The following is a 21,959-nucleotide window of genomic DNA, read 5'->3' as shown; positions in this document are numbered from 1 at the left end:
AGGTTCTAGGCAGAAGAAACAGTGTATGCAAAGGCTCTGTGAGAGACAGAGAGCATTACCATTTCAGGAACTAAGGGGATTCTGAAAGGCACACCAGAGTGCAAGAATGTGTGTGTGCATGCCCCGGATCAAGGGCCATTACTACTTCCTGACTAACTGAGACTGCCCCCGGAAGAACAAGAGTCAGATGAAGGGGGGGTGGGGGAGAGGGAGACACGGGACGACCCCCTGAGGAACTTCCCCAGTAGAGGATAAGAGGAGCAGCCCCAGAGGGAGCGCCAGGACTAGCTAGAGACAGAGAAGCTATTAAAAGGAGAGAAAAAGGAAATAAGACAGAGTTATGGAAACAGGGATTAGAGAACATTCCAGAAGCAAACAGGTCAGCCATGTTAAACAGTACTATGATAAGGATGCAAAGACTCCACTGGATTAGCAACAAAGAGGCTAAGAGTGACCTTCTCAAGAATTATTTTCGGGGCGCCTGGGTGGCTTGGTCGGTTAAGCGTCCGACTTCGGCTCAGGTCATGATCTCATGGTCCGTGAGTTCAAGCCCCGCGTCGGGCTCTGTGCTGACAGCTCAGAGCCTGGAGCCCATTTCAGTTTCTGTGTCTCCCTCTCTCTCTGCCCCTCCCCTGTTCATGCTCTGTCTCTCTCTGTCTCAAAAATAAATAAACGTAAAAAAAAAAATTAAAAAAAAAAAAGAATTATTTTCGTGGCCTGGCAGGGTGGGGCCCTAACTTCCCGGAGTAGTAGTGCCTGGAAGGTGAACAATGGACACAGTGACCTATTTATTTCAAACATTTCCACTGGAGAAGGAAACTAAAGAGCAGTGGCTGGAGGGACAGTCCCAGCTGAAGAAAGCCTCAGAATGCTTAGAAGTAAGAAGAGCAATAGAGAGGGAGGGCTAAAGTGTGACACTAGACCATTAGGGCAAGATGCCTTGACCAGGTGACAGGGGAAGGTGTCAGAAGGTGTGCAGAGCACAGACATGAGGGTGGCCCCAGATAGGAACAAAGGCTCCTTGACCTCGTGAGACAAATGAAGTAGAGAGGATGGCGGCAAGTCTCAGACCTGATGGCCCGGAGCTGAGAGAGACAGGCCTGAGGCTGACGACGGGATTCCTAGTGGCTCAACCTCTGAGACCAGGTCCGTTTCCCCACACAGATTTTCTTCAGTTAGCACTTAGGAGCCCGGGCACAGGGAGACAAAAGCTGGTCCAGGGCTACAGCTGGTCACGGATGCCAATGGCGAGCAGACAGGCCAAATTGGAGGGACAACTCCAATAATGACAACTATGTAAGAAGGGAAGAGAGAGCTTGGGGCTGGGGAGGAGCACCTGGAAACCAGATGAAGGAGAAAACCCAGAGGCAGAGGGTGTGGAGCACAGGAGGCTGTGACTGCAGAATGGAGGGTCAGAGTGGAGGCTGTGACCCCCACAGGAGGGTCTGGGTTGGATGATACGTCTAAGGGAGAGCAGATCCCGAGGCCCAGGACCTGCCTACCAGAGGAAGGCAGTGACAGGAGAGGGACATGCAGTCCCCACGGATGAGGTAGGGATGTCGGGGGGACCGCCCAAATGAACACTGACATGGCCCAGGGGAGACAGCAGCCTTGGAACGGAAGACATGTTGTGACCCAGGTAAATTAAGGGGAGGAGGGAGGGATGCAGAGGGACCCATTTAAAATACAACTAGCATAATAAAGGCAAGTAATTAAACAATTCCCCAATATGGCCATTTATTGACTAGGAGGAAAAAAGCTTGAAGGACTCCTACGATTAAGACACACACATGGGGCGCCTGGGGGGCTCAGTCGGTTAAGCCTCTGACTTCGGCTTAGGTCATGATCTCACGGTTCGTGAGTTTGAGCCCCGCGTCGGGCTCTGTGCCCACAGCTCAGAGCCTGGATGGAGCCCGCTTCGGATTCTGTGTCTCCCTCTCTCTCTGCCCCTCCCCAACTTACGCTCTGTCTCTGTCTCTCAAAAATAAATAAATGTGAAAAAAAAATCCCCCCCCCCCCCAAAATACACACACACAACCCCCCCGCCCCCAAAACTTCCCCTCCAACCCAAGTGTTTTCACGTTCCTCGGCAAATCTGAAGACAAAGCAAAATCAACGAACCAGGGGTCACATCCAGTGTCCAGACTTCTATATAAAGAATGCCTTTTTATAATTCTTTCTCATTCACATCTATCTTAAAAATGGTTGCTTCCCTCCCCCTGCCTTTCAGTATTTTGGTCATATAATGGCTAGATCTTAGTGATTCTGTTGAGAGGCTTGTGAACTATTCTTTTCACATTCCATACATCTACTTCTGCTCTGTACATTCTACATACATGTACATGATTCCAAAATAAAACAAGAACGAACACACACACACACACACACACACACAATCATCCTGCTCACGGTTAAAGAAAAAATAGCCAAAATGTCTTTTTATTCTACTCTGCCATCTATCGATAAAGGAAACGGTCTTCTTCTTTAAGTAATCAATAATTATTTTTTATCAAATCCAGGACTACTTCTGCACGTAATCTTCACAGCTAGAATTACAAGAAGGAAAAGAGGGAAAAGGTTTCACAACCATGATGGTTTGCAGATACTAATTCTGACCGCTTCTATAGAGCGAGAAGGGTGTAGTAAGTGTGTGAATGACAAACAGGCAGCAACCAGTAAATCCCCAGAATTTCTCAACATGATCGTTTTCATGTTTAAATTTAAGCAATCGTAGTCTCACAATTTGTAATCACGTCCAAAATGTTTAAATGCCTAAAAATTAAAGCCTACCACTTAGCCATTTAAAAGGAGGATAATTACCAGCAAATTTATGTTATTTTATAAGGTACCTGACTTGAAAGAAATCACCCAAAGCCATCTGTGTACCAAAAACTGCTAATAAATAATAGACCACATAATGGGATGAGCCAGCCAACATCATTAAAAATATCCTTTAAAATTCACAGTGAAGAACCGAGACCTTTATTCTCATAGTATCAGCTGCAAATCAGGGGTCTAACCACGTATTTTCCGTTTATTCTTAGTGAGTCAGGCCCAGACTTAATTCTTCTGAGGAAGCTTTATTATGCCTGTTAAAATATATAATAATTCTGCTCTTTATACAGACTGACGAGGCTCTGCATACACTCTTTACACCAAAGTTACCCATCACTGCAGTGAACGCACTGCATTTACCTGCCCACTAAGCGCAGCACACTGAGGCCAGTGCTCTCGGGCTGTAAGCTGATGGCAGGCAAACCCCACCCCACCCCCACCCCGAGGAAGGGGACTTCACTACATGGTGGCATGTGGTCAATGGCATGATGTAACCTCCACTATTCCACCCTATTAGAAGGGTTCAGAGGCGATTAGCACAGTCAAGGTAAGAAGTAATGGCACAGGAAACAGAACAGAAGGGAGAGAGGAAATATATGGGGGGGGGGGGTGTGTGGCACACAAACGCACATGAATTGTGTGTTGGAGATGGAAGGAGGAGGGTTAAAACCGAAGAGGAAGAAAGTTAAACATGTTCCCATGCTTTCAAATGTAGGTAATGTAATACTGAACGGGAAGGAAGGGCAAGAAGGAGTATGCCCAGATTAGGGGTCGGGAGGACACACGGGCTCACTCCTGCCTGCTCTTGGGATCTCCACTTAGACATTACTTTTATCTTTTATCCTTGCCTGACAGCTCCTCCATCTGTGTTTTCCTGCTCTCAGTCTGGATTGGCTACCTCTTCCTGAGCGTGGCCTGGGCCTGGGTCAGTGAGAGCTCTCATCGCTCCGAACTGGGATTGTCCCCATTCAGCCCCTTTGCTGGCTGGACTATTAAGCTTAAGGGCAAGAACCAACTGTATCTTGGTCAGTGCTCATCCTCACTGTCTAGTGCAGGCCCTGGCACCTAGGAGCTGTTCATGTATTTGTTTAATGACTGAATGAATGGACTCTGCCTGCAAGGAGCTTACAATCTAAGAACAGAAGAGGAAATGGGGGTGGATGAAAAGCTTTATGGAGAAATTGGCCTTCGGGTTACTGATTTTCATTTCACGAATACAGAAAAGTATAAAATGGCTAATGCCATCACGTCATATGATTTAGGAGTGCTGAAACACTGATCTGGTCTTGGGATCTCCTTTTGGGATTCAGCTTTGGGGGGAAAGGTACAAAACTCGGAACGAAGGCCTTGACTGTTTCCGAATGGTAAAGAATCCGAATGGTAAACAATCCATTGCTTGGTCTAATTCGGCCTCTACAACATACCTCTACGGAGTAAAAAAGATGCTCGAGATGGGTCACAGAAAAAGCATGACGTACAATACAACCTGTCCTGCTGCTGCTGAACAGGGCTAGAGCCCTTAGCAACACACCTTCTTTGTAACCGTTATATTTCTTTTACTTTTATGATGGCTGCCATTTATTTCATCCCTTGGTAGAGAAGCCATCTAATCATGAGTTCAGACACATGATAAACGGTATCATCCCTATCCAAGTCACAAAACGAGTCATTAAAAACACTTCTTCGATTTCTCAATGCAAGCATATTTGGGCAACTCATTCTTTTTATCAAGTCCCATAGGAACCACCCAATTTCCAAGTTGCTCATCAAAAATAGTTCGTGGAAAGAGCTGAACATGGGACGAAAATACACTTACATTCAGTCACCCGAGGTGGAAAAAAGTGGCAGCTCCCAACTTCCTCAAAATAGCAGAAGGGGGCTAAAGATGAAAAGGGAAAGAGGAAGGGCAGGATGAAGCACCTGCTTTAAGATTTTAATGTCAAGGGCACCCTCCTGGGCATTTTCCCACGAGTCATCAAACTTTATCTCTGGCTAGCCTTCCTGTGCTTTGATCTGCACCTAATGATAATGTACCAGCTACTCGGCAAGGCTAAACTTTTTAAATCATCTTAATTCTAATACCAATATCAAATGCCAAGAGAAAAAAAGAGCTAACCAACTTGGACTAGAGGCCGCAAACCCAAGCACCTCCAAGGACTGGGTGGTTCATATAAGGGAGGACAGCGTGACCTGCCGTGGAGCTGCGGTCATCCGAAGGACACACACGTCTGGCCGGCGGGAGTGGTACCCCTCAGCCCAGCAGGCCACGGCCAAGGTAGGCTCAGACAGTGTAGTCTTCAGATTTTTCAGGAGAAGACCAGAAATTCAGATTTGTATGTGACTTCTCCTGAGTTAGAAATAATGACAAAAATTTTAACTTTTTTAAGGAAAAAACCACTGTGTGGACCAAGCAAAACAGGGCTGTGGGTGGCTAGTTTGTGACAGGTAGGCAAGAGGACAGAAAACGGAGTAACGGTCTAAATCTACAGACTATCTCTTCCATGTCCTAACAGATCAGGAAGCTTCGCACAATTCCTCGTCTCTCGTGGCAGCCGTGCGCCAGCATGAACATGGCCACGAAGCTGCTGCCAAGCTGGATACGGGACACGGGAGATCCGGCAGAGAAGAACATCAAGGCTCCGACACCTCATTGTCCTCCGCAAATGTTTCCTGCTATTAAAGACCAACTGGTGGCGTGCCACGTACGGGACTGCACGTAAAGCACTTTGCACGCTGCCTGGGGCACATAACAGAACCCAGTAAACGCTGGCTATTCACGGGGTTTTATTGTGAATGAGGAGAGAACGTGGATCAGACGGTGCGATTGTCCCTTGGATGGGCGATGTTAAGTCCAATTACAAAACCCGATAATCCTTTTTAGACACAGAAAGAGTTTCTAAGGAAGCAGTTTCTAAAGAAACGACATTCATCAACGTGGTAAGCAGCAATTTTATAAAATAATCTGATTTACGCTCTCACAGGGCGTTTCCATTACTTTTAAAGACGTATAATAGTGGATTTTTAAAGTTTTAATTTGAGCAAATATGAAAATTTAAAGATCCATCTCACCATTAGGTAAAGGGGAGCACATAACATATAAAGCTGCCAAATCCGGCAAGAGTAGGACACGAAGCCCCAAGTTTTCCGGAAAAGTTGCCCCATTCTCCTGGCTCCTCATGTGACTGTGCGGTTGTAGAATGCCAGCTCCCGGTCATGCTGTAGGGCCATCCGGTCTAATCACCACATTTTACAGATTCTGCGTGTACCTCTGTCAAGGCCCCACAACAGTCAAAGGCCTACCGAGAACCCAGACCCAGGCGTCTTTTTCCATTACCTCACAAATCCCGGGGGAGATGTATGTTCAGGGCGGTTGGTTAAGGGTGGGCAGCAGGGCAGCTTGGGACTAGAGCTGGGAAACACAACTGTTCTGTGTGAAACCGACCAGCACGGGAGGCAGATCTAAGGCCCAGCCCTTAGGAGCAAAACATCCTATCGACCACGGGGGCAGGGTGGGGAAGGCTTCCGACAAACAGCCACTCGGAGCCGTGCTTGCCTAGCACATCTCACAGTCCGTCGTGGTCTTCTGAAAATCCTCTAACATTAACTGTGCCCTTCTGGCCACCGGCTTGAAGCAAGAGCCCCAAGCCTCTATGAAAGAATCTAATTCACTCACTGGAGAAGCAGAGATGTATGTCCCTAAGCAAAGGAATCAATGATTTTAAATAATGTTACTAGGCTTCAAACTGTCCAACTTCCAAAGTCCTGAGAAAATGTTTTGTGAAATGCAGGCCAGTGGAGAATATAGACTGTGTCCTACATTCAAAATGTGTCTTTCTAGAAAGCGTGTTTTAATGTCAAAGGATATAAAGCAAGCTGTGAACAGAGACTAAAATTAGCTCAAACCACAAATAACCTAACATACTTATCACTTCCTTATGATCAACCTACAAAAATCAAACACTAGAAGCATTTACAAAACTAGGGGTGTGATGCTAATTTACCCCTTTAACTCCAGCTGTATCCTTTCCTCCTTCTAAAACAGCCCTGACTTGTAAACATGACTAAAAAATGACATTTTATTAATTTGAAGGCAAGTACGAGGGAAACCATTCGAGCTAAGTTTTGCCCTGTAAATAAACCAGCAAGTACCGAGCTGTTCTTAAGTGGTTAGAATGGTAACCACCTCCTCAAACTGAAGATAGGAAATTTTAGATGACGGACCACACCCATCTCCAGCTGCCTTTCACACCGAGAACTAGGGACACACCAGCTCCTACTTCAAACCAAAGCTTGCCTCCATCTCCCAAAACCACTTATTTCCTACTTTCAAAAACAACAGCTTCCAACAAACAAAGTCGGTTGGGAAACACAAAAGTTTCTTGTCATCAAGTAGTGGAACAAGTTGCAAAAGGAAGCGTAGTTGACAAATACACATTCGCAAAAAAAAAAAAAAAAAAAAAAAAAAAAAAAGGACTCGGTTACATTTCAGCTTCTTTTACGGTCATCCTCTCTGCACGATGACTATGCTCTGGTAAGTTTTCTGGGGAAAATACAAGCTCACAAAGGATGGAAACAAGTGGTCAAATAAAGGTGAGTACAGGATCTGCCAACCACCTCTGTCTGAGGCGCACTGAATACACTGTCACCCAAAGCCCCAGGAGCATTCTCATTAGCAGGCAGGATGACAAGGGAAAGACCTGGGCAGACCCGCAGCAGGGACAGATGAAATAAAATACCACTGGTGATGCTGATATTCCCAGGGTATATTGAGAAAAACTGTCAGTAGGATGTGAAGGAATATTTAATACATTTGGAAACAGTACCATGACGGGCACACAAAGGGCTCATTAAAACCCAGCATCACAGGGACGTGGGTTCTCAAGGAAGGCGTAACAGACATGACCAGCTTATCCCTCAGTGTGGCTACATCACCTGGCGTACTAGGAAGAGATTGCTCCAGAAATGTGGCTTGGGGCTTGAAACCTGACCTCGCACCCCTGTGCTTCACCCCTTCACCCCACCTCCGAGGATGATCAGAACGACCCTGACAACAGGGACGTGGGTGTCCATGTCGTGGAGAAGAATAATGGCAAGGCTCCTAACTTTAAGACGCCATTAAAAGGCAGTTCAAATCAGAGGAAAACCAACGGGAATCAACAACCAAGAAGCAACAAACAAAATCTCCTCCCCTCAAGAAGACCACAAAGTGTCTCCTTAGAGGCACCTTCTCTCCAAGCCACACAAATATCTACGATATTTATGGATATTTATGACCGAGTGAAGGCATTTCTTTCCTTCACCCTTGCGGAAGCAAACGAAGCCCTCTTTGAACGCTGAAGCGGTACAAAATCTAGAAGATAAGTATAACCGTGACAAATGTTTAACCATCAAGGGAATTTAAAGCTGATTTACCACATTATGTTAAATGCAGCTTGCCTATTTGCTCTCTTGAGTGAAGTTATATTCAGAAATGATTTCACCCACGGACATTTTTAAGTAACCTCCTGTGCTTAAGAGAACTCCAACTTTTTGGAATAATGACTTGATGTCTGCTTTCCTGTAAGCCATCTACGACAGTGTATCATTTTCTGAGTAATCAGTCCTCATCAGAATAAAAACTAGCTAAGCTGTTTAGTGAAACTTACTGTGGCAATTTTAAAATGAGATTCCTCAAAAGGAAGAGATACACCAGTAAGAGACCCATTAGGTAAGAAAAGTCGGGGGTGGGGGGCCATTTCATGAGAATAACAGCGATCAGGAAGACTTTTTCCTTCTCCAATCACTAACTAATACGTTTTAAAAACCCAATTTTGGAAACCTAGTTTTGCTATGCTCATCTTATCTTTGCAAGTGGTGTCGCTTGCCCACAAAAGCCACAAACACAGTCGAGGCTTTTCCTTCTTCATCTGTAAAAGAAAACATGTCTCACCCAGTCTTTGGGAAGAAGCTTCTGCAAGTAAGAGAAGGAGCCCAGGACACAAGCCAACACGGGCCCGAAGGTTTACTTCAGCAAGTGGTTAACCCTCAATTAGGATCCTGAATTTCCTGGCACAGTACCAGATTAAGAGTAGTAAGGAATACATGTACGTTTCCGGAGAAAATACAGCCCTTAAGTGTCACTTTGCTAGCAAGCCATGTGTACTTTGTCAGTGCACATGGCAGCTTGAAGCACCAATTCTACCTAATTACCAAGGACTGTCTGCGAAACCTACTGCCTTGGGTAGAATCATAAGCCTTCAAGAACTACAAACTGAATCATGTCACAGTTTTTTTTTTTAATACCAGAAATCATTTATCAACAGTTACTATTTTGTCTGCAGTGTGACTCGTCCGCCTCAATCAATGGATTTGGGGAACTGGACTTTTCCTTGGCTGTTTATTTCGAAGAAAAAAAAAAATCTACCATGTGAAACTGGAAAGGTCCAGTTTTCAGACATTCACAATTTACAAACTGTCAGTAAGACACTCGTGATTATGTCAAGCTGCCTAGTTAAAAGGGCAGCAGCTAGGAAACCATGAAGCCCACTTCTACAAAGAATTATTTCTAAAACGCTGGAGACTTAGGTACTTTCTTCTCCAACATGGCAGCTGTGTAAACTATCATACTATTCAAATGAAGTTTAGACCACATGTAGGTTTCTTTCTAAAATTACATCATAAAGGGCAGCTACTCTTCGCGTACCTAGCTGGGGTTGAATCTTTCGTAAATTCTCAAGAATCAGTTCCTCTATCTCTTACAGGAAAAACCACCCAATTGCTACTTAGAGAAAAACTGCAAGCATATCTCTTGTGTCAGGTCAAATGAACCTTTCTTATTAAAAGTGCTTAATACCTCTTGGGAAAAAAACAAAGACTAAATTCTTCTGAAGCTCCAGCTATGCTAACAAAACTCCTATAAATTTTTGAGCCTAACTGTGCTCACCAACACCCACACACCTTACAAAACCGAGTAACCACTGCAGCGTTTACAAGGATTACTTCGGGAACGCTAAATTCTCTTTGTGAGTACACTGAAGACTTTTATTACTTGACATGAACTCAGATCAGTTAGGCCAGGATCATTTTTGACAAAGGAACGGACTAAAGAAGAAAGGAAGGAGCCCATTTAGCATACTTAGTGACAGAGCTGGGACCAAACAGAAAGCAAAAGATTAAGCTACTCTCCCGGGCAGAAGGGTGGTCTGATCAAAGACCAAGAATGTTTGCCTTTACCATTTACACTTTGAAAAAAAAAAATCAAAGACTTCATAAGGGATGTTACTTTATGGAGAACCGTATTTTATATGCCATAATCAAAAATACTTTACAAACCAACTACATGCACAGCCCTTCTAGAAGGCACATGAGAACAAGTCAACAGGGAGGAGGACAGAGTAATTCAATAAATGTTAGATATTAGCACCTCCAATTTTCCCATTAAGTTTGCCTGAGGGCAAGCGCAAATTCGTTATTAAATGTAAAGTTCCTGCGAAAGAAGCTGGCGGTGTCCGCTCCTCCTAGGTAAGAATTGAAGCCCTTCTTCCAAGCCACCACCACAGGCAGTACTAAATTGCCTCAGGAGGCCGTACCTTAAAACTGGTGGTTTTCTCCAAGACTGACCTCTGCTCCTAGTACTAGTGCGGATAATCTAATTGTTTCTATCATTCCTTCCCCACCTAGAATGGGAGCTGGGAAACATGTGTTGTTCAGCTTTATATTTTGCCAGGGCCTGGCAAAGTGCTGCCAACCAATTTAATCCCCACATTTCTTAGGCACTTGGTGCCAGGTACAGACGATGCCAAGAGGAGTGAGAGAGGGGAAAAGCTGACCTCAACAGCGTGGACTCCAGAGGACACAGGCCCGGATAGAAAGGAACAGTGGCTTTAGATGAGGCACGTACGAAGCTGTCTGGAAACACACACACACAGGTGAGAGAGCAAAATCCAAAGCAAGGAGGCACACGTTTGAGCCGGGCAGCGCAAGCCGGACTGTGGGAAAGGCAGCCTGGACAAAGGGGGAAGTCAAGACGCACGAGCGGAAGAGGAGTCTGAAGGACGCTGCACTCCTGGCGTGGCTACAATAGAGGGGCCAGGGAGAGGATGGCCGGAACCCGGCTGCCATGCTACGCAGTCTAGACCTTACAGGGGTCAAGAAAGCCCAAGAAGCAGTTATGCAGAGTGACAGGCTGGGGTCTGTTTTAGACACAATTACTCTAGTGATAACTGTGAAGAACATACACGGTCGGGACAGGGGCGGGGAGGAGGTGCAAGGAGACCATGTGGGCACCGTACCAATTCATGACTGGTTTCCCTCATTTCTGCAGTGTGAAACTAGAAACGACAGGAATTATTATAGGCAAAATTTGAGAACTCAGACCACTGGGATAGTAGGAAGGACGCCACGGTGACCAATCCACGCGATGCGGTAGAGGGAATCGAGAACTGTCCCCAGCATTCATGGATATTCAAAACACGCACATCAAATGACTGGTACCAAACTACATTGTCTTGGAAACAACAACCCAGCTAGACTTCCCATTTTCCGGAAGAAGGACCCAGCGAGGCTTCCCATCTTCCAGAACGTGGGCAGCCGGAGGAAGCACACCCAGCCTACTAGTCAGTATTGTTGGTTACAAACTAACAAATTGACAAAGTAACAAAAATGAACAAATAAACATGAACACCGGGGAGGACTGCCAGCTCGTGCAAAGATATGCATGGGCTCAGGCAGGCTGACAAAAAAGTACCTGCAATTCAAACCACGGCATAGGACATAAATCGCCAAAAGGATTTAAATTGCAATTTAAAGGTCAGAAAATAGGCCATTCAAAAAGTGGGGGGAAGGGGGGCATGAGAGGGGGGAGAAAAGGCACAATTATTTCAACACTGGATAGTCTGAAAATTTCTTCGAAGACATTTTTAAATGTGCCTTTATGATGAAATGCAGTATACACTCAATTACATTATTGAATCCTAGGCATTTTTACAGGTTTGGGGAAGCTGCTCATGTTGAAATGCAAATGCAGTGCCCTCCCTCTCCCCACCCATGAGAGATCACGGCAAATGAAACGGCCGTATTACCGCGATGGCCCAGCTGCCTTTTCAGAGCCTCCTGATACAGTTTACATACTTCCCAAAGTACCAAAGTATACCTATAGACATGCCAGGGATGCCAAAGAAATAATGATCACAAAGCGTCCTCCCCTCCACTCTTTCTACTTGTGCTCCCCGTTAGTTTGAGTCCAGACAATGACAAAGGTTTTCACACCATTTCCAAAGTGGTGATCAGACACCTAAATTTAGTTCACTCAAACCAGGGCTACACGAGAACATTTAGATCTGATGGGTCACTCAAGATGACTAGAACTTCCCAATCTCTCCGTGTCACTTCCGTTTGTCTTTTTTTTTTTTAAGTGAGTCATAGCGTATAGATCTTTCTCCTCTACACAAAATACAGTTTTTCCCTGAAGAGAATGGTATTTACATAAAAATTATTGGCAAATTTTAACATTCATCATTTTGGAATTGTAACAACATAAGCTGCATACAGCAGTAGGAATTTTAGTGAACTACTGTTACAACATGGTTTTAACCTAGTCAGGCATTAGATCGCATTTCATAATGAAAGCAGCTATAAAAACAAATGTCAACTGGAAGAGTGGCCCATTTTACAAAGCCTGCCTCTAACATGGGATAAATCTTGACTTCAAGTCACGAGCTACTGTTGCAATCTTCTTTATCTGAAACAATCAAATCATTCACGCCGGAAAATGGTGAACAGAAATGGTGTCAGAGAATCGAAGAACGGGAGAAAAGACACACGGCAAAACACCTGACCCAAACCTTAAACTACACACGGAGGACAGCTTCTTAGCCGTTTTCATTCATTGCAGCCCTCTCCCCTCTCATTCGAGCTCCCAATACCAATCCCTTTTCCCCGTCTGCAGTCTCTCTGCTCTTCCGGCCAGCCAGCCCACCTCAAACTCCGGGCTCCCTAAGTCTTACGTCCACTGTTCAAAACAGACAATCGCTTAAATGACAGACAACACGTTTTAAAGCCATCTACATAAGCGATCAAAGCTGATTTTTTATAGATACTAAATGCTTATTGGTACCTGTGCTGTCAGGATTGACAATTAAACACTCATTTCTGCTCAGTTTATCAGGTTGAGCAGCACAGAATCCTTGCCTGAGCATTTGTTCTCTGAGCAGCCACATTCCTCCACATTCAAAAGTCTACTTCGCCCTTTGTTCTTTTCCCAATTGCTTCCAAGTTTTTGCATCTTTTGTTTTAGTTAGGAAAGTATAGTGAGAAACAACCGCACTGCCTCACTTACAAAGTTTTAAGCCAAAATTGCATATTACTTTTCTCATCACAATAGACCAACAAGCAAGCTCAAAATGACTTCGTGTAAGGCTACCCTCATTGTGCCATGCTGTAAAATATTAATTTTTTTACTTCTATTTTCTACCAAACAGTAAATACATTTTTCTGAATGCTTGAAAATAATGGCTTTTGGTAAACTGACACATACTTTGGGAACTTTGCCACTGGAGACTCAAGGTCATTTGTATTCTATGTTTTTAAAAATGCTACAGTTGCCCAATAAAGAGCCGCCTCCAAACTCGAAAAGGAGCGAAGATTCTGATTTCAATTTTAGAAAAGAAAAATATCTGTCTGGTATAAGTGAGAAATCCTATAGCAGACAATTCTCTAAAATAAAAAGAAACCACCTCTGGGGCGCCTGGGTGGCTCACTCGGTTGAGCGTCCGACTTCGGCTCAGGTCATGATCTCACAGTTCATGAGTTCGAGCCCTGCGTCGGGCTCTGTGCTGACAGCTCAGAGCCTGGAGCCTGTTTCAGATTCTGTGTCTCTCTCTCTCTGCCCCGCCCCCCACTCATGCTCTGTCTCTGTCTCAAAAATAAATAAAAACATTCAAAAAAAAATTTTTTTTTTTTTTAAAGAAACCACCTCCAGGAATGTGCAATCCACCAAGATCCTGGGAGAATCTCCACACGATGCCATTTGACTAACTCCTGGTGTTCAAAAGTGGTAGGCTAACATACAAACAGGGAGGGAAATTAACCGAAGACCAACATGCTTCAAGCTGGTGGCACGGATAACACAGTACTGACAATGCTTGGGTGATGGGTTTCCCACTCTGCCCTAAAACAGTAAGAAATAAAAATCAACCAAGAACTTTTTGTAACATAAATCTGTCGTTGCCAACCCAGTTCCACTACAAAAGATTTTCCCCAGCGCTTCCCGGAGGCCACCTTCACTCGTGATGGGCTGTGTCACAATCAACACTTAAACTAACAATTTTTTCATTTAAAGCCACTTGGGATTCTACTGTATTAAATCTGATGCAGAAAATCTGTCTACACATTCTCAAAGTCACTAGTGGAATTCATTCAATTAACTCAGAGACCAGACAGAATACAAATTTTATATATTGATTCCTCATACTTATATAGATTACAGTGGTTGGAAATATTAGTCTATCAGAAGTTAGTATCCATTACAGTCCTAGTAAGAAGAATCCTGTCAAATAAGCTTGATGCAAATCCACATGAAGCCCAGCCTGCCAAAAAAAGGCTTTTGTTAGTCAAGCATACCAAAGCACTGCTTAAAGCTTTTTTCCTTTTTAAGTGGAGCTCAAAATAGATTTTAATGCTACCAGCTGATGGATCTTACAATTTGCCCTTTGAGCCTATAAGCTGAAAGCAGAATAAAGTGCATTCTCCCTTTGCACGAGTAACAAAATCTCTCCATTCTGTCCATCGCTCAACTTAAAATGCCAAGTGTGGTTTTGGTGAATCCTCGCAACCCCCGCAATGACATTTAATCGGGAGCGCGTATTTTCCTTACAGGATCTAGCTGCTTGCGGAAGCAGGCCCTTTCGTGTTGTCAATGGGGTGCTGCAGAGGCAGGTGAGATCCTACCTTCCTAACCTTCATTTATGGACCGCCCAACCCACAAGGAAAGGAGGACCGGGAAGACTCAGCCGTGCCAAAGAGGAGAAGACGTCCGTTGGGGAAAGAAGCGGTTTTAGAGAGGGCAACAACGCTGCCCTTCCCTGCCTGGAAAGGTATTTCATTTTGGCCCAAGAGGAGTGGGTATTGCAGGCCTTCTGGCTGCAAAGCGCTTTAGCCAGACCATCTCAGGGTTTGCCGCTGCTTCTCACTCGGCTCAAAGCTGGTCTGCTCCTCGGACAGATCGCCCCTGATCCCCTCCGAGGTAGCCCACCCACCTTCCGCGCAGCGGCTCTACCCCGGTATGCGGTGTTGTTTCCTTCACAGCACTGGCCGCAACCCGAAATTATTTGCTCGTGTGTCTGACGGCCCTGTTCGACTCTAAGCTCCGCGAGAAACAGGGTCTCGTCTGTCTTGTTCTGCAAATACTACTTCCAGGGCCATGCCCGGCATGGAACAGGCACGTCAATGCATGTCCACTAAATGAATGAACGGGAAGGGGGAAGGGGACTGTCATCCGTGGGACCTGACACACACCGAGACCAGGGGAAAGGAAATGCGAAGGAGGGCGGGGGGAGTAACCCTTTCCCCCAGGGAGACAAAGGAAGAGAGCCTGGGGTGGTCCGGTCTGGAAAAGGAAGTCGTGGGGGTGTTCCACCAACCCCAGGGGACAAAGAGTGGCTAAGCAGGGGGGCGGGGTCAGGGTGCGAGGGATTCGCGCTGAGAACCCAGACCGGCGGCCTCCAGGCTTGAGAGGTCAGCCGGGCAGGAGGATATGAGGTGGGTGGGGGGGATCAAAGGGGTTTGTGAGGCCCGGGAGAGACGCAGGCCCACCCGAGGGACAAAGAGAGAGGCGGCCGGCCTCCGTCGCCGTCGGACCAAATCCTCAAGCGGCAGGGCCGAGGCGGAGGGCGAGACCCAGAGGGAGGACGGGGCCCGGGGGTCTGAGGGGAAGGTTCACGCGGCCTAAGCGAGGGGTCTGCCGCGCCCCGGGGCGCTACCCCACCTGGTAAATGGCCGCCCAGCTCCCGGCCTTGTCGATCTGTTCGAACTCCTTTTCCATCTCCATGACGGGCCAGGGCGGCTGCTGCGCCTCCTCTTGGGCCCACTGCACGGTCTGCCGCTCTAGGCCGCGCCGCGCTCTCAGCTCCGAGCCCCGCGGCAAGCCTCGACTCCCGCCGCTACTGCCGTCCTGGTCGCCGCTGCTTCTTCATGTCAACCCGGCAGCCGGAAGTACGCACCGCTCTGCCGCAGGCTCCGCCCCTCGCGTGAGAGAGCCAATCAGCACTCGAAAATCTCGGCAAGCACTTCCGCGGGGCGGAGTCGGGGGGAGGGGCTGGGGAAGTGGCCTCAGCCCCGCGAGATATCCAGCAGCGTGCGCTCCCTCCTCCCCACCGCCCCCCCCCCCCCCCCCCCCCGCCTCCAGACCTGGGGCTCGGGGCTTGGGCGTGGCGTGCGCCCGTTGCCTAGGCGACCCCGGGAGTCCCGCCCACGGAGCGTGCGTTTGCGAGGCCCCAGTGGAACTTGGGTTCAAGTCTCCACGCGGCCGGTTGAGTCAGAATGACCTTGAAGTAGTCATGCATCTTTCCTGCAGCGCCAAGGCCCTGGCCTTAGTGCTGCAAGCTGGAGTATGGGACGAGGGCTGCATGCCTTCCATCTCTAGGCCAGATGTCTGCCCCTTTTTCTGAGGGTACGCGCCTTGTCTGAAACGCAAGATTTCTATTTGAAGTCTCCTAGCCTGGGCGCTACAGAAATGAATGGATTGGGGTCTTGGAATGATTGTCAGTATTTCTCAAAGTAGCAAGGAACTCCTGCTCGAACTGGACTCGGTGGAGCACAAATCCCATAGTACATCCACGCGTTGAATAATGTAGATTTCTGGAATCACCTTAAAAGGATTCAGATACCAGGAATCTGTATTATTCACCAGCAACTCCAGCTACTGTACCTGTGATCCTTGAAGCACGTATGAGAAAGACTTCTCAGGTTGCCTTCCCGTGGGTTCTACTTTAAGTCCTCCATTTCTGAGCTTGGCACATTATGTGAAGATGGTGAACTCCATGGGGTCAGAGAACCTAAAGAACCAAATCATCTTTTGTTCGTCGTTCCCATCTCCAGCCTGCCCAGAGAAGCTGCTTGATATCACTGGTTGAATTCTAGCTCCTTCCCTGACTGCTTTGTGGCAGGCAGTGTGTGGCATCCCAAGTACACATTCTCATTTAATCTCTACAGTAATCCCACAATGTAGGCACTATTATTATTCCCATTTTAGAGACGAGGAAATTGAGGTGCACTGAGGCAAAATCACTTGTCCTTAGCAGCGTTGCACATTGGCGCGGAAGCCAAGGTTCTCACCAGGTCTCCAGGGGAGCGTTTGCTTTGGAGCCAGGCTGCCCAGGTCCAAATTCCAGCTCTACTAAATCCTCGCTGTGCAATTTGGAGCAAATTATCTAACCTCTCTGCTTCTGTTACCTCCTTTGTAAAATGAAGATAATAGGGGTGGTGTGAAGACGGAATGACTGTATATAAAACACACAGTATAGGGGCGCCTGGGTGGCTCAGTCGGTTAAGCTGCCGGCTTCGCCCAGGTCATGATCTCGCGGTCCGTGAGTTCGAGCCCCGCGTCTGGCTCTGTGCTGACAGCTCAGAGCCTGGAGCCTGTTTCAGATTCTGTGTCTCCCTCTCTCCGACCCTCCCCCGTTCATGCTTTGTCTCTCTCTGTCTCAAAAATAAATAAACACTAAAAAAAATAATAATAATAAATAAATAAATAAAACGTTAAAAAAATTTTTTTAAACACACAGTATATACATTGCTACATATACCGCTTTTAGTATAGTGAGTGGATCAACAAATAGCCCACGTTATTATATACTTACAAAGAATAACAAATGGCAGAGGTAAACAAGTGGTTATTGAATAAATGCAATTGATTTCATAGCCAATGTCTTTAGAAACTGAGTATTCCATGGGGGAAAATTAATAGAAGATGCCCATTCTGGTGAAAAGTTTGGGAACCCGTACATTTGGAAACTGCCTGATTTAAATCTTGGCCGTTTAGGTGACTCTCCAGGCTCCTGCACTCTCCCTGCCCTTATTTATTTGAGTGCTAGTTTGTCTGGAACTCAAAGAACTGAGAGCTCCTTGGACGCACAGAGAACAGAGCTGGTTCATTCCTGTCCTCCCGAGCTGAGCTAAGTAAATAAGTCAAATATCACTCTGGAGTCTAGGTGGCCCAAGTGCCTGCAGGGAGTGCCAGCCAGTTACTGGAACTGTCTCAACGTGGATGGATCCAAAACTATGTACAGGTTCTTTGTGTGGGGGGGGCGGCGGGGGCTGCGGGGGGCTGCAAGAAGCTAACATTAGCAGGGTCCAAGTTTGGGCTGTTTAGTGGCTGTATTAATTTCCTAGAGCGGCTGTAACAAATGATCACAAATGTGGCGGCTTCAGACAACAGAAATTTATGTTCAAACAGTTGTGGAGGCCCAAAGTCTGAAATCAAGGTGCTGCCGGGGGTGCTCCTTCTGAAGCCTCTTGCAGCTTCAAATGTTCCATGGCTTGTGGTGTCTCTCTGGCTTCATCTGTACATGGTTTTCTTCTCTATATCTTCTCCTCTTCTGTCTGTCTAATCTTGCTTTGCCTCACTCTTACAAGGATACCCATCATTGGATTTAGGACCTACCCTACTCCAGGATGATCTAGCAATCCCAGCTAATCCAAAACAATCTCATCATAAGATCCTTAAATTAATTACATCTGCAAAACCCCCTCTTCTGAAAAAGATCATATTCCAGATTCTGGGGGTTAGGACTTGGACATATTTTTTTGGAGGCCCCCCTGAACCTATTGCAGTGGCAGAGGGTGCAACTTTGTTACAAATATTGATCCTGAATGAAATCCCTAATTTCAGGTATCTGCTAATCCCATTATATCCATTCATTCACAAAGAAGTAGCCCGATAGAGCTTTTAATGTTTGGATCATAAAGCTCTTCTTGGTAAAACCCTCCAATAGTTTCCCATCCTTCTTAGAAGGAAACCCAAATAAATCCTAACCCTGACCCATAAGACCCATGTGACCTGGCTGCTTCCCACCTCCCCATATTCTCCCCTCTTCTACTCCGGTCCAGTCCTCGATACATCAAACTAGTTTCCACCTCAGAACCTTGGCACCAGCTATAACTTCTGCTTGGACCACTCTTCTTACAGATCTTCTCACCCTTCAGGTCTCAGGTCAAATGTCACCTCTGTAGACAGGACTTTTCTGACCACTCTCTGACCCATGCACCACGGCATTCATCTCTGTCTAAAGTTCTCCTGTTTATTTATTTGTTGGCTTGCTTCCCTCTCCTGCCCACCACTATAATGTTCCATGGGGGCCGGGACCTTGATTTCTTGTCTGTGTCCTAAGCACTTGATATTTGGTCGGGCGGAGGGACCCAAGGTCTTCTGTGGCTCTCTGAGGCTTGCCTCTCGTCTATAAAGCTCTGCCAGTTCCTGCCAAGGCCTGGCCTAGAACCAGCCAAGTCCTGGTATCCCTCAGAGATTTGATGGTGATGATTGGGAATCTTTTAGTGATGACTGTTTAGAAAATAAACAAATGACCATGTGTCATGACAGCTAAAACCTTTTCCCGGCAAACATGCCTGAGGAATGGGCTCACACAATTTCTTGGGCCTTTCCTTTGTGGATTTAGCTAATGAAGGAAATCAATGACCCAATCAGCTTTTTTAAAAAGTCCTAAAGAGTTGTCAGTGGAGAAGGATGGTTGTTTACCAAGCCTCCAAAGGATCATTTGCTCCTAACTTGGCAGTGAGTTTCCTGATAAAATCTGTCCTGGTCATTTTTCTGGGAGATAGCCCAGGGTTAAGAGCTTGGAATCCAGAGCGAGACCAAATTGTACTCTGATGAAATGTCACTTCCTCAGAGAGGCCCTTTCTGATGCCTTCTAATAAATGATGTCTCGTCACTCTATCACTTTTCCCTCTTAGCACTTACTAGGCATTTGAGGACATATTTTCTCCCTCTGCTAACGTGTGGTTTTATGTCCTATATTGTTTTATGTGTTTTATGTGTTAAATGTAAACATCATAAGGTAAAGAGACTACGTTGATTTGGTTCAATGCTGTCTTTCTTGAGCAACAGGTCATTCCCACATGAACACACAAATCCTTGGAAGGTTCCGGAACAAGATGTTAGGGCTTATCTCTACTTTACAGACTCAGAGCTCAAGAGTCCTCAGGGTCACCCAGGTCCCTTTGTACACCAATGAGGACACAGGGCCAGGAAATGAAGTGGTCCTTCTGCCTGAAAATCACACAGGCAGTTGGGCACCTAACACAGTTGGGCACCTTGACTGGACGTATGGCTAAACACATCCCTGAGACTGAAGAGCTAACTGGGAACAAAGTCAAGGTCCACCCACTGGAGACTGGATGCGCAGCGTTTCAGTCTCCAGCCACAGACAGCACTACATAATAGTGTGATCTTGCATTTTATATTTCCCAGCAGCCCTGCAAACCTGGCATTATCCCATGTTACAGATGAGAAAATGGCTGCTCAGGGAGCGTAAAGAGGCAAAATCAGTGAATACCCAAATACAGAACACTGGCCTGGGCACAGCACATTAGAAGCCTTTAAATGCTGCCTCTCCTATTTACTTGCTCTCAGGCCTTGGGCAAGTTGCTTAACCCCCCGGTGTCAGTCTGGATGCTTTCCAGTGAGAAAAACCCAGCTGAAAGTGGCTTTCACAAAATGGGGAGTTATCGGCTCATGAAACTGAGAAGTCCAAAGGTGGCTTGCTTCAGGTATAGCTGTATCCAGGAGCTCAAGCCATATTGTCATGGCTGTCTCTCCAGCTCTCTCATCTGCTTCCTGCTGTGTTACCTTCACGTTCAGACTCTTCCCCTGAGGTCATCAAGGTGACCCAGCAGCTCCAATGGAAAGAGTACTTCTTTTCCCTGGTGGTCTCAGCACAAGTCTGGTCTTGAATCTCCTTGGTCAACTGAGTCTCACATGCTATCTCTACATCAATCTCTCTGTCCGAGGGAAATATTGGCAAATGACGAAACTGAGGTCCAGAGAAGCCAACTTCCTAACCAAGGTCACACCGCTATCAATAGTGAGGTGGGATTTAAATACAGGCAGACCGGTTTCAGCACCTGTGCTGTCAGCCATGGATGCTGTCCCGTCTCTCAAGAACTCCCCTGAGCTCTAAACAAATAATCATGACAACGAAGAGGTAATTATAATGATAATAATAGTCACTTACGACAAGACAACATGGTGGTGTGGTTACGTGGCTGAGAGAGGGTGGAGCCAGGATTTGAACCCAGGTTCATCCTCTAGATGCTGCTCCCACGTCTGAAATTCTGTCAATAGACAGAAGTTGTACATGGTTTCAGAATTCGGAGCAAGGTTCGCACTCCAGAAGCTCCTCACTCACATCCTTACTGGGCTCTTCCCCACCCTTATGAAGACTCCCCCCGGAAAATATTTTAGACTTTACCCCAAGCCATTAAAAATAAAAACAAAAATAAATACATAAATCTGATCTGGAGCTGCCTGTCCGGCACAGGGCCCCTGCCCAGCGGGGGGAGGGAAAGGCGCTCAGGGACAGCTAGGGGAATCACGTGTGTTCTGGGAAAGGAGGGTCAGAAGCAGGGGGGAAGGTTCCAGGAGGGAAGTTAGACCCAAGGATGGAAATAGACCAGGCCCCATGCTTTCAGCAAAGGAGGAGTCGGAGAGGGTTTCCAGAGGCCACTGTAACTTCCCCTACCCTCCAGTTTAGAGGGGTGGAGGTTGGGGGGGAGGCATTTTTATGGCACAGGTAGTGGTTCTGGGCGCAGGTCCTGGAATCCGGCTGACTTGGGCTTGTGTGCCCTTGGACGGGTTCCTTATCCTCCGTGATCCTCGGATTTCCACCTTTGCCATTCGGGCAGGGATGTAACGGTCAGACGAAATGGTGCCAGCCCAGCCTCCAGTTCACAGCAAGGACTTAATGAACGTGGCTGTTGCTATTATGACTGTGTTCTGAGTGGAAAAAGCAGGCTGCCACGGGCTTCGAGATGTCTTCACACCATGGTTTCTGCTTTCTTCCATCTCTAATTTTTGTCCTGCTTCGTGGGTGTGCAATCTGTGTGCATCCTGATGAAGATTTTGAACTTCCTAA

General features: G+C 46.5%; 1 protein-coding gene across 2 annotated transcripts in view; it reads right to left on the bottom strand.

Moving 5' to 3' along the window:
- Positions 1–16,027, bottom strand: part of PTPN1 (protein tyrosine phosphatase non-receptor type 1) — a 69,362-nt gene extending 53,335 nt beyond the window's left edge. The window contains exon 1 of one of the 2 annotated variants that reach the window (XM_078443955.2): positions 15,797–16,027. In XM_078443955.2, coding sequence (XP_078300081.1) covers positions 15,797–15,859 — 63 coding nt within the window. In that variant the 5' untranslated portion in view covers positions 15,860–16,027. The remainder of the gene's footprint in view (positions 1–15,796) is intronic. The other variant, XM_078443956.2, reaches the window with a different exon arrangement.
- Between the last annotated feature and the right edge of the window lie 5,932 nt (positions 16,028–21,959).

The sequence above is a fragment of the Panthera onca genome, chromosome A3, assembly GCF_046562875.1.
Source record: "Panthera onca isolate mPanOnc1 chromosome A3, mPanOnc1 haplotype 2, whole genome shotgun sequence".
Taxonomy (NCBI): domain Eukaryota; kingdom Metazoa; phylum Chordata; class Mammalia; order Carnivora; family Felidae; genus Panthera; species Panthera onca.
This window is presented reverse-complemented; position numbering and strand designations above follow the sequence as displayed.